This window comes from Chinchilla lanigera, unplaced genomic scaffold (assembly GCF_000276665.1).
Source record: "Chinchilla lanigera isolate Chin_1 unplaced genomic scaffold, ChiLan1.0 scaffold00041, whole genome shotgun sequence".
Taxonomy (NCBI): Eukaryota; Metazoa; Chordata; class Mammalia; order Rodentia; family Chinchillidae; genus Chinchilla; species Chinchilla lanigera.
Genome location: NW_004955442.1, coordinates 2,833,121 through 2,845,402, shown reverse-complemented (window position 1 = coordinate 2,845,402; position 12,282 = coordinate 2,833,121). Strand labels below are relative to the sequence as shown.

Genomic DNA, 12,282 nt, shown 5'->3' with positions numbered 1-12,282 from the left:
TGTGTGTGTGTGTAACAGAGGAATCACGATGTCTGTTTTATGAAAAGTCAACTGACAGAAATTAGGATCAAAATGGCAACATAATACTTATTGAGCACTTACCACTTACTAGGTACTGCATACTGAGAACTTCACGTACATCGTTTCATCAAAACTTCACAGACTTGTGAGATAAAGTACCTCTAAGAATTTTCTTTAACCAATGAGGAAACTAAGACTCAGAAAGGTTACCTGACTTGCTCAGAGTCTAAGAGCCTGGGCAAGTGACAGGGCCAAAATTCATCTCAGAATGTCCAGCCATGTAGCTTAATCCTAGCGGTTCTCACGTGGGATGAACTGGCCTTCCAGGAGACATTTAGCCATGTCTGGAGACATTCTGCGTTGTCACAGCTTAAGGTGGGGCCTAGTACTGGTCCCTAGTGGGCAGAGCTCAGGGGTGCTGCCAAACATCCTGCACTGCACAGGAGAGGCTTCTACAGCAAAGGGGTTCTCAGCCCATAATGTCATCAGTGCTGCCCCAGAGAAACTGTTTACCCAACAGTTTCTGGTTCCATTCAGGGCTCTGTAGTGAGAGTGGAAGGCACCGGGACGTAAGTTTGTATTACACATTGAAGATGGCACAGCTGCTTGCCAGGAAACACAGCTGAAATATAGGTTGGGAGGTAGGAACACAGCCGACATGATAAAGGACGGCAGTAGATCTGTGCAGCTGTGACAGCGATTCACAAGAGATGAGACCAGAGAATCAAGGAATTCTCACCATGAAAAGAAAGCATTCCCAAAGCACTGGTCCCACCTTTGCAGCTGAGGGACTAATGGCCTCTGTCTTGTCCCTGTTCCATTCCCCTTCCTCTCCCTTCCCCCTCTCTGGCTCCCTCCCTAGTGTTTGGCCACAACATGAAGAGCAGCAACGACTTCATTGGCAGGATCGTCATTGGCCAGTACTCCTCGGGGCCCTCGGAGTCCAACCACTGGCGACGGATGCTCAATACCCACCGCACAGCCGTGGAACAGTGGCACAGCCTGAGGTCCCGAGCTGAGTGTGACCGTGTGTCTCCTGCTTCCTTGGAGGTGACCTGAAGGCCTCAGGGAAGGCAGTTTTCATCTGTGCAAAGACAGAAAAAAATGTGTCACATACCTATTACATCCATACCTGCATACACACTCTACACACACGTAAACACACACATTCTGAATCCTCTCAGAACTGAGGGGAAGCTGACTTTTCATCACAAAATGGTCACTCCTGTTGAGGGAGGCCTGAGAATTTTCCAGAGGCCCCATCCATGTATATCACGAGCCAAGTGGGCTCTGCCCTGGGACTTATGCGCAATGCCTGTTCGTGTTCATACCCCGTTCCAAAATGTACTTTCTACCCGCAGGCCAGAGGAAGGGCCTACCAAAGGGAGCCAGCCACCATCAAGACTAAATTTACCAAGAGAGTGGCTAGTGGGTGGGAGGCCTGATTCCCCACTCCCAAAACACACACCCGCTGGGTAACTTCGGAATAGGCAACGGTTCCTGGGGTTCTTCTAACCTGGTACTTCTCTCCAAAGGTGTAAGTATCTTCGTCTCTTAGTAAATGTAATGAATAGGTTAGACTATTTGGAGAAACCAAATGGCAACATCAACAAAAAACATCCAGTGTAGGAAAGGTCTCATGGCTTAACTGATTTGTCCTTGTGCTAGCTTCCTCCAGGGGATGCCCTGTGGGTGTACACGTATATGTTCTCGTGTGTGTGTGTGTGTGTGTGTGTGTGTGTGCGCGCGCGCGTGTGTGTATGTATATGTACCCTCACAGACGGACACGTGTGCCTACATGTCCTCATGGAGAGCACAGTGATGGCCGGGACCTCCACCATGAGCACTCCTATCTTTCCGCCTCTCCCAGGCCCTACTGTCTGTCAGAGCCCCCCCTAGGGGTGATGGTACTGTATCTATGTCGAGTAAGTAGGATATACTAGAGCAAAGGCAGCAGTTTTTGACTGAGTCACGGGGACTATGACTCACCACAAACCTAAATACCTGGATTACAGTGGCCGCCACACCCGGCCACGATGATCTCCTTTATCACGCCCTGACGATCTTTCTGTGTTTGTGCGTGAACCAAAGTCGTGTCTCCCGTGCTAAGGAATTAGTGTATTTAGAATAGCTCTTGCTCTTTCCTTGTTGGATGCTTCTGTGTCTTTTCCACAGCACATTGTCTGGTGTCCTGGGGAGCTATTTATTGAAATTAAAGATTATTTATTTGTGCCATGCATTCGAGTCATCTTCTTTGCTTATGACTGTGGGGCGTAGAGTAAAGGAGGGTGTTCTGGTTACTACGGCTTCATAACTAGCCCAGAAGCTCAGAGCAGTGATGTGTATTATGCTCATGGATTTTGTGGGTCGAGAATTTAGACCCAGCTGGGATGGCTTCTCTCCACTCCCAGTCCCTAATACTGTCATACCAACACCCTCAGCTGGAGTGCTGCAGAGCCGGGACACGGAAACCTCGGAAAGTTCATTCCCCCCTGTGTCAGGCAGGTTATGCTGGCAGCCATCAGCTCCCCGCATGCAGGCCTCCTCGTGCAGTCTGTTTATGGACTAGCTTAGCCTTCCTCACAGTGAGGCTACAGGGTGCTAAGGACAGGCATCCCAAGAGCAGCAGAGAGCCAGGAGGAAGCTGTCTCCTGTTTGTGCCTCACCCCCAGAAATCACATGGAGCTATTCTGTCGTATTCCTTTGGCCAGAGAAGTAAGACCCCAGGTAAAGGACTTGGGTACAGACAAGCCCCTGCTCAGTTTAAAGGAAGGGGACAGAGTGAGTATAAGGAGAGAGGAGACAGCTACATCTTCTGAAGAGCTCAGGGGCTGCGTGGTTTTAGTGCAGCCAAAGGTGCCACGGCGGGCGTCTAACACAGCCAGTTGTGCTGGGCAGTATTGGTAACAGTGGGTGTGGTCCTGGGAGGAAACACTTCAGTATATTCATGTGAGTGTGAGAGCAAAACCCACACAGAGAGGACAAGGATTCATTGTGCTGGTGCACACCTGTAATCTTGGCACTGAGGAAGCTGAGGCAGGAGGATCATGAGTTCGAGGCCAACCGGAGCTACATAGCAAGTTCAAAGCCAGTCTGGACTACATAATGAGACCCTGTTTCGGAGAGAGGGAACAAGTATTTGTGTTACATCTTTTCAGTTGCAAGCAGTATAAAATGCAGACTAACCAACAGAAGGTCTAGCTTCAGCCTCACTGAGTCTGGGGCCCCCAGTGAAGACGCTGATGCTTGTTTCCATTCTGTGTCTTGGGTAGAATCTCCCCATTTAATGAACATCACGGTTACCAGCAGCCCAATAGCTCCAAATCATGTTCCCACGGTCAGTCTTAAATTGCCACGTCCTGATTTTCCAAGACTAAAATAACGTCTCCTTCCTAGCCTCCTCATAGCAAGAGGCGTATATTTCTATGTAACTCTTACTGTAACAACTACCGTGTAGTGGGATCTCATTGTGTGCCGTGGATTGCACTAAGACCAGCCACATACCATCTCGTTTAACCCTCACCGCCTGCTGTTACTATCCCCGTTGTCCAGATGATGAGGCAAAAGCTCTCCAGCGTTAAGTAGCAAGTTTCATGTCGCAGTGAAGTTGGAAAATAATGCCAAAAATTTGCTACGTGTCTGCCGGACTCCAGCAGTTACTGTCACCAGCTATTCCAGCATTGCTCTGCCCGCACATTCTAGACAAGACCCAGGGCTTATTCAGCTTTTTACTTCCTGTGTACTGCTCAGGACTCAACCCAGGTGAATCTCACATAGGCTCAGAAGGCGTCACCCTCCCGGCCACGTGGAGCATTGCCGAGAGGAACCTCAGGGTGCCTGCCACTCTGGAGTGGAGGTCAAGGGCAAAAGCAGGGTTAGTTAAATTCTTGGGAGAGAAAAGAGGAGAAAGTGTTTCCCTACAGAGTAGCTTTTACTACTCTGTAATGTTCTACTGTAATTTACTACTCTGAAGGTTGAACAAAAGACATAAAAGCACAAGGGAACAAACACGAGAGAAGACAGGTATATCACAGGCATTTGGTGCTACAGATGAGGTCACTGTTGATTAGGCTCAAGGGCTGCAGGGCCAAAGAAGTCTCAGTTCAAATCCTGCGCCTGCCTCTCCTTGTTTAACTTACACTAGCCACATAACTCCTCTGGGCCTCAATTTCCTCATTGTCTTAATTAGAATCCCTCAAAAAGAGACCCCAAGTAAAGGACTTGAGTACAGACAATTTACTGGAGAGATGTTCCAGGAAGCATAAGTAGAAGAAAAAATTAGGGAAAAGAGAAAAAGCAATTGAAGTCTGTATTCACTAGCACTGGGCAACTGGGCCTCAATTGTGCTGGGACCCATGTAGCAAATACTTGGGAATTATTATTATGGAGAAGCTGGAGGATTTAACTACTCACCCTTGCCCTCATGCCCTGAGTGTCGCTCCTGGAGGTTGTGAGTGTTTAGCACTTCAGGACGGTGCTGTTGGGCTGAGCAAGAGGCACATGGGCGTGAGAAGGTGAGCTGTGTACGTGCACGGCCCGGCCACTGCAGCTGTCAGGAGCCCGGGTGGACTGAGGGGCGGGAGGTGGGGCAGGCCAGCGTCTGCAGCCCTCCTTGGTAATAAGAAGCGGACCTCCTAAAAACCCTGTGAAGTGCCAAACCTCTGCAACCAGCGGGGGAGACATTGCTGTTCTATTTTTACAAATGGGAAAAAGCTAAGGCTTGCTGAGGTTAAGTGGGGAGAAGGCAGAAAAGCTGGAAGGCCAGCCAGGTCTGTTGGAGGAAAGCCTGGTATGGGTTGAATGGTGTCCAAAAAAGGATTTGCTGGAGTCCTTCCTATTCTGGTATCTCAGAGTTGGATCTTATTCAGAGACAGGGTCTTTAACAAAGATAATCAAGTGGGAAGGGAAGCCATTAGGGTGGGCCCTCCTTCAATATGACTAAGGTCCTTATGTAAAAGGGAAATTTGGACACAGAGACAGACACACAGAGGGAAGAAGATGTGATAAGACTGGGAAAAATGCCATCTGCAAGCCAAGAAGAGAGGGCCTGGAACCAACTAGCAGCCCCAGAAGAAACCTTGCCTTTGGCCTTCCGGCCTCCATACCTGTGAGACAATGGATTTCTGTGGTTTAAGTCACCCAGTCTTTGTTAAAGCAGCCCTAGCAAACTACAGTGAGCCTCTGTACCACAGATTCAACCAACTGTGGATTGAAAATATTTTTTTAAAATTGCGTATATACTAAACAGATTTCGTCACTCCCTAACAATGTTGTGTAACAGCTATTTATATTGTACTGAGTACTCTAAGTAATCTAGAGAAGATTTCAACTGTGCAGAGAGGGTGCAGTAGGTTCCATGGAAACACTACAGCGTTTTACGTATGGGACTTGAGCATCCATGGGTTTGGGTACTTGGGGGAGGTCCTGGAAACCATACTCCTTGGATACCTGTGATTTAGAGCAGGGGTGATCAGTGGCTCTGCTGGGCTGTCTTGTCTGAAAATGTGACAACTCTGTGGGATGGATGTGGGGATGTGCTGGGATAACGCTGCAAAGTCTCCGGACACTTCTCAGTGAAGGGCATGCCGGCTGTGACTACCAGGCACCCATGCAGCAGCATTTGCTGGGTGACCTGCAGGAACAGTGGTAGCACAGATCAGAGCCATCCAGGTTTCCAGCAGTAGTGTGTCAGGAGCTGAGAGGCTGTGTTGCAAGGTGCAAGGAGGGTGAGTTTCTATAGAAACGAAGCCCAAGGTGCTCCATCATGGGCTACCCACTCATTTCAATTAGCATCGTCTGCCTCGTCAGGTAGGAGGTGGGAAAAGAGATACACAGGCCGCTTAAAGCACCCTCATTCGTGGGTGGAGACCCAACTTCAAAGAAAAAAGAGGTGGATTGGAAGCAGTGCTGGAGGGTTTGAAAAGCCACTTGCTTTTCCCAGGACCACCTGAGTCCTTTCATCTTGGGGATGAGAAGGTACCCCTGAGAGACTAAAGCAGGGGTATTGCTAATGTGAGCACAGTCTGGGCAACTTAGGGAGACCCTGTTTCAAAATTTAAAAAAATAAAAAATGGCCAGGGATGTAGCTCAAAGTTAAGGCCCTAGGTTCAAGCTCCAGTACAAAAACAGTATTGCCCTCTTTCTCCTCCGCAACAGCTATGAGCTCAGGTCTCCTCCAGAGTACCTCAGGAGTTACCCAGGACTTGATAAAGCCTACGGACCCCTGCCCAGGCCTGAGGATGGGGGTTTGGTGGATGGGTCCCAGGGAGCCAAGAGCGACTATTTGGGGTACTGGTGTTTCTCTCCCAGAAAGCTGGGAATCACTACGGGGAAGGATTCCTTTCCTTTCTAAGTGGCCTGTCCTCCTCTGCTCATGAGCTATCCGCCATGTTTTGGCACTTAGAAAAGAACTCAGTAGATGAAAATTAAAAACTCAGAACTCAAAAAAAAGACTGAAAAGTAATGTTCAAGTTGGCAGCAGTTAACCTTTGGGTAGTGTGTTTGTCAGCTTTCCATCATTATGAGGAATTACCTGAGGCAGGCTACTTGTCAAGAAAAGAGGTTTATTTAGCTCACAGTTTTGAGGATCGAAGTTGAAAACCAGCTGGCCTCCTCTGCTGAGGCAGCAGATGGTGTCCCCTCATGCGGGAGCAAGCAGTCACATCTCAAATCAGGAAGCAAGGTAGAATTGCAGGCTTGCTTCTCTCATAACCCGCAAAGGGTCACAGGTGAAATACCTTAGTCCCTTTGAAAGGCAATGTCTCCAGTGACTCAAGGGCTTCCCACTAGAACCCACCCCTTAAAGGTTCGATCACCTCTGACCCCCTGAGCACCAAGTTTTCAACATATAGGAACTCTGAGGGACACTCAGGCAAATCCAAACCATAGCAAGTAGTTATTTTGCTACCCAACTTTATACCTTTCTATCCAGCATCTTTGAAGGTCCATATTGATCTATTGGTCACTAACATCATGTGTCAGACATTTTTCTAAGCACTTGTACAAAGGAGGTATTGATCTGTTCCCATTTTGCAGATAAGAACATTGAGGCTTACAGAGATTAAATAATCAGTGTATGATAACACAGCAGCAAGTCTGGAATCTGAGCACAAATGCATCTTACTTGCAAGCCATGAGATAAATTAGTGTCTATCACATCTTTTATGACGATGATGAAGGAGTGGGGACTGGGCTTAATTGGTAAATAAGCGAGATTTATTTTTTTATTTTTTTATTTTTTTTGGTTTTTCTCCAGTACCGGGAACCGAACTCACGACCTTGCGCTTGCCAGGCAGGTGCTTTGCCACTGAGCTAAATCCCCAGCCCCTGAGTGAGATTTTTTAAAAGTTAAGAAATTAAGGAAGAGAGAGATGGATATAGAGATAGATGACAAATGATTAGAGATGTAGATAGATAGATACATAGACAGATAGATGATCGATAGATAAGTGGTACATAAATCTTCACTGAATTCCTAGGCTGCCATGAACACTGTGTGGGAAGGGAGATATAATGTCACTCAAATACCGTTTTATTGGGAAGCCAGAAAATATATATTATGTTAGAAAGATAACATTGCAGCCTGCAAATGGCAGTAAGGGCTATACTTATGAAGTGAAGAAATTGTCTACACTCTGGCTTATAAATGAGGTTGAGAACAGGAGTTGGCAAACTATACCCCATGGCCCAAGTCCTGCCCACTGTCTGTTTTTGTAAATAAAGTTTTATTGAAACACTTCCAGGCCCATTCCATGTCTCTGGCAGAGTTGCATAGTTGTAATACACTCCATCACCTGCAAAGCCTAAGATATTTATTGTCTGGCTCTTTAGAGGACAAAGTTACCCATCCCTGTCTAGAGAAATATTTCATAAGCTTTAATGTACACACAGCCCACTGAGGATTAGTCAAAGTGGAGATTCTGACTCAGCCAGTCTAGGGTGGGGCCTGGGATTCTGCATTTCTAATAAGCTCTGCGGACCACACTTGGGTTTGAGCACATTGTAAATATTTTGTTTCCTTTCAGAGAGGGGGCATGAACTGACTTACAAAAACCTTTGGACTTCTCTACTTCTCAGAAAGTTTTCCAGGGAACTGCTTTGGAGTACCCTCGTTCTTCCACATTCGGGGGGCCACTTCTATAATTTGAACATTTGTCCTGTCCAAAACTGTTGAAATTTGGTTGTCATCATGGGCATCATAATGGTGTTGTGCAGTGGGACCTTTAAGAGGTGTGCAGGTCCCTCATCAGGAATGGTTTGATCTCTCTCTCTCTCTCTCTCTCTCTCTCTCTCTATTAGTGGGCTCCCCTCCTTTCCTCTCCCGCCCTCCCCCACCCTCTCCCCTTCTGCCATGTGATGCCTCCGCAGGAAGATGCAGCCACCTTGACAGTGACCTTTCCAGCCTCCGGATTCTGTTCACTATAAATTAGCCATTCTCCAGGATTTTGTTAGGGCAGCACAAAATGGACTTCGACAGGGCAGTAGGGGCCTCCAGAATTCCTCTCACAGGATGATGGAAAGGCACTGAGGAGAAAATAGCCCAGCTTTCTTCTATGCTGTATGTATATTTTGTATCAAGCTTTTGCAATACCAATTTTGGCGGGTAGGTGTATAGCAGACTTTATAGATTAATACCGCCACTCGTGCCTGCGTATGACTGGTGCATGCTATTTATGAATAAAGAAATACACATGCCTGGGGGTGTGCATCACTGCAATATTTTGAGGCAACATATATCCAAGATGCTGCAGGCTGGAACTAGGCCTGGGCTGGGCCCGTACCCTGAGCCAGGCCTTGGTGCAGGAATATTCAGCTCCAGTACCAGCAGGGAAAAGCAGGCTGAGTGACCACCAGGTAAGTTGTTCCCCAGGAGCACAGCCGGGTCCAGAGAGCAAAAGAGTGACTTGGAAACTAAACTGACACATTCCAGTCCTCCCTGTGAATGCCAGCGACACAGGCGTCAGAGCACCTGGCTGAGCATTTGTGAGGAGCAAGAGGAAAAGCAAGGTGGGGAGGCTGCGTGTGATGCCGGGGAAAGTCTTGCACTAGATCCATGATAACAGCAAAACATGCAGTCACTTACTGAGCACTGCTGCCTGCCAGCACCTATGATAATAGTATAGCCAAATGATTTCACGTCATCTCCGTGAAGTAGGTAGTTTTGATCCCCCATGTTATAGAGGAATAAATTGAGGCTCAGAGAAGCAGAGTGACTTGTCTCTGGACACACACACACAAAGAAAGATTCTGATTTTTAGAAATACTAATTCTCTGTGGAGTTGGGGATAGTGGCTCAGTAATAGAGCTCTTGCCTAACGTGCACAAGGCTCTGGGTTCAATCCCAAGCACCACAAAATAAAAGAAAGAAAGAGAAAGAAAGCTAGATTAATTCTCTGTAAATGCAGTAAGATCACAACAGAAACAGTGAATTTTAAAATATAGAAGTACAAGCAAAGGACAAGCAGAGCTGGGCATAAGTGGCCGCAGATGTCACTCTGTGTGGGCCATTTGCAGTGTTGAACCTTCTCCGGATGCAGCCTTAACCGCAGTGGACCTTGAGAAACCCCTGCACCTGCAGGGTGAGGCCAGTGGGAACACTTCAGTGAACCCCAGCTTGTAGACCTTGCCTGATACGGGTGCCTTTCTCAGCTCTGCAAAATTGTTCTGCTGTGGAAATGAGGCTAAGTCTTATCTGATTTTCAGATTTTTGGGAGGAAGCAGAAATCTGGACCTATACCTGAAGTCTCCTGATTTCATTACCTGACAACATTTTTAAAATTTTACAACACTACATGAACCAAACAAATTATACCCATGCAGAGGAAACCTCTTCACAAAATGCTAATATTTCTACTTTCTGATATATATGCACTCTGAAGGAACCAAGAAGCTTTATGTCCTGGAGCAAGCTGGAACTTGAACCTCCTTTCTTTTCTTTTCTTTTCTTTTCTTTCTCTGTTTTTTGTTTTTTTGGTACTGGAGATCAAGCCCAGGGCCTTCACCCTGAGCTACATTCCTAGCACTTTTTTAACTTTTCCTTTTGAGACAGGGTCTTGCTAAGTCATTAAGTAGCTCCAGCTGGTTTTGAACTTGCAGTCCTACCTCAGCCTCCTGGAGTGCTGGGATTATAGGTGTGTACCACCAAACCCAACAGGAATCTCCTTATTATCTTACAGAGAAAGAAACTGGGTCTTAGAGAAGCCATGACATTGTGGCCCAAGGCCACAGTGTGGCTCAGAGCAGAACAGGGAGCTCAGGTGGCTCTGGGTTCGCGAGGGCAGGCTGACCCAGGCCACTTTGCTCTCAGCTATCACTCTGGGTTGTCTCCAGTGGTACAGAGAGGAGGGAGCTGGGAGGATGAGGAGACCAGGGTCCGCCCCTCTGTCTTAGCTCCCGGCAGGGCCTGAATCCTGAGCCCATCAAGATCCCCCTCAAGAGCCTTGTTGCTGCACTCCAGCTGAGAAGTGGCTGTCTGGGAACTCAGGAAGCAGCAGTGGGGCCGTGGGCCTCAGTGGCTCCCTGACGCGCCTCTGTGCAGGCCTTTCCACAAACATCAGCATTGGCCCAGCACTGGACATCAGTATTGGCCCAGGTGAGCATGGGGCCGGAGCCAGGAACAGATGGGGAAGAGGACACTCCAGGCACCAGAGGGTCCATCGGTGAGGCCTGGCGGCAAGCTTGTCTGGTGGAGCAGTGTTGAAGGCCAAGCTGAGCCTCTTTTTCCTTTTTTTTCTGTTTGTTTTTTGCAATACTAGACTTGAACTCAGGGCCTTACACTGAACTACATCCCCACTACTTCCCCAATCCTTTTTGTATTTTTAAATTTTGAGATAGGATTCCACTATGTGACAGAGTTGCCCAGCCTGGGTTTGAATTTGTAATCCTCCCAGTTCAGCTTACCAGAGTGCTGGGCTCACAGAACTGTGCCTTTGCGCCTGGCTGTGTGCCGAGCCTCTTGATAGCTTGCCCCACCGCACTCCTATGTCCAGACCCTTCGTGTCCTGAGTTTAAACCCCAGGTGTGTAATTTACAAGGTGTGTGACCTGGGCATGTTTCTTAATCTCTCCAGGCCTTAGTTTCTTCTGGAAAGTGGGACTACATGGCCCTCTTGAGGCCGCTGTGCTTGGGAGATGAGATAACATGGTGAAAATGCCGTACAGCAATGTGCACAACAAACATTAAGTCATACACAGCCCTTCCTATGTGACAGACAGAATTCCAAGAACCTTCCACATGTGCATTTATCTTCACAATCAGTCTATGGCAGAAACACCACTTACTTTTAGCTCCCTTAAAGTGAAATTAACAATGAATGCCCTAGAAGGAGGGTCCCATAAAGCCAGTTATTGGGCTGGTGGAGAGTAAGTGCTGGGTTGCTAGATAAAACATCCATAAATACAACCAGTATGTCCTTCTTTTTTCCCTTTTTATATTTTAAAGAGAATAAATTTTTTTTTAAAAAGATTAATAATGATGTGGAATTTGAAAACAAGATAGGAAATCAGCAATGGTTATTATATTGAGTATGTCCCTTTGGAGTATAAGTATGTCCCAAATGCAGCATTGGACATAGTTATACTAAAAATTATTTGTTGTTTATCTGAAATTCAAATTTAACTAAGCATTCATTTTTGTTGTTGGTTGTTTTGCTCTGCTGTGCTGTGCTTTGCTTTTGTTTGGGGTCTGGCGAGGCTTCTCAGAGGGATGAGGGGAGCCTCGCTTCATTAAGGAGGCATCTGTGGCTTCCGTTCTGTCCAAGCTCTGGGAGTATTAGTCAGCTCGGCTGCCACAGCAAAATACCATAGACTGGGGGCTGAACCAACAGACGTATTCTGCACAGACTGGAGGCTGGAAGTCCGAGATCAGGGTGCCGGCAGATTTGGTTCCTGGAGAGGGCTCTCTTCCTGGGTTGCACACGGCCACCTCCTCACTTGGCGGACAGCAAGAGTGGGTCTCCCTTCCTTTCCTTTCAGGGGCACTCGTCCCATCGTGAGGCCCACGCTGGTGACCTCATCTAAGCCAGGGAGTGTCCAGGGCACAGGAAGGGACTGACCAGGCAAATGTAGCCCCGGAGCCCCCCACCTCCTCTGCTGGCTGGGCCCCAAAGCCAATCTGGGCAGGTGGCAGAGAGTGGTGCATTTGTGGGTGGCTGGATGGGGGCCAGGGGAGCGAGCAGCCAGATTGAGTAGGAAGGTGACAATTTATTCTTTTAAAAGAGAGAGAAGGTGGGGGAAGAGCCCTGAATGCCACTGGTGTGTTTTC

At 47.6% G+C, this 12,282-nt stretch overlaps 2 protein-coding genes across 2 annotated transcripts in view; both read left to right on the top strand.

Moving 5' to 3' along the window:
• The window catches only part of Syt17 (synaptotagmin XVII), a gene marked incomplete at its 5' end in the record, with an annotated part of 78,485 nt that extends 76,225 nt beyond the window's left edge, over positions 1-2,260 (top strand). The window contains 1 exon segment of the mRNA XM_005391093.2: positions 884-2,260. Within this exon segment, the coding sequence (XP_005391150.1) occupies positions 884-1,080 (197 nt within the window). The 3' untranslated portion in view covers positions 1,081-2,260.
• Positions 2,261-5,785: 3,525 nt separating this feature from the next.
• The window catches only part of Clec19a (C-type lectin domain family 19, member A), a 32,208-nt gene continuing 25,711 nt past the window's right edge, over positions 5,786-12,282 (top strand). Inside the window, 4 exon segments of the mRNA XM_013517644.1 lie at positions 5,786-5,829; positions 6,178-6,309; positions 9,535-9,599; positions 10,478-10,612. Coding sequence (XP_013373098.1) covers positions 5,786-5,829; positions 6,178-6,309; positions 9,535-9,599; positions 10,478-10,612 — 376 coding nt within the window.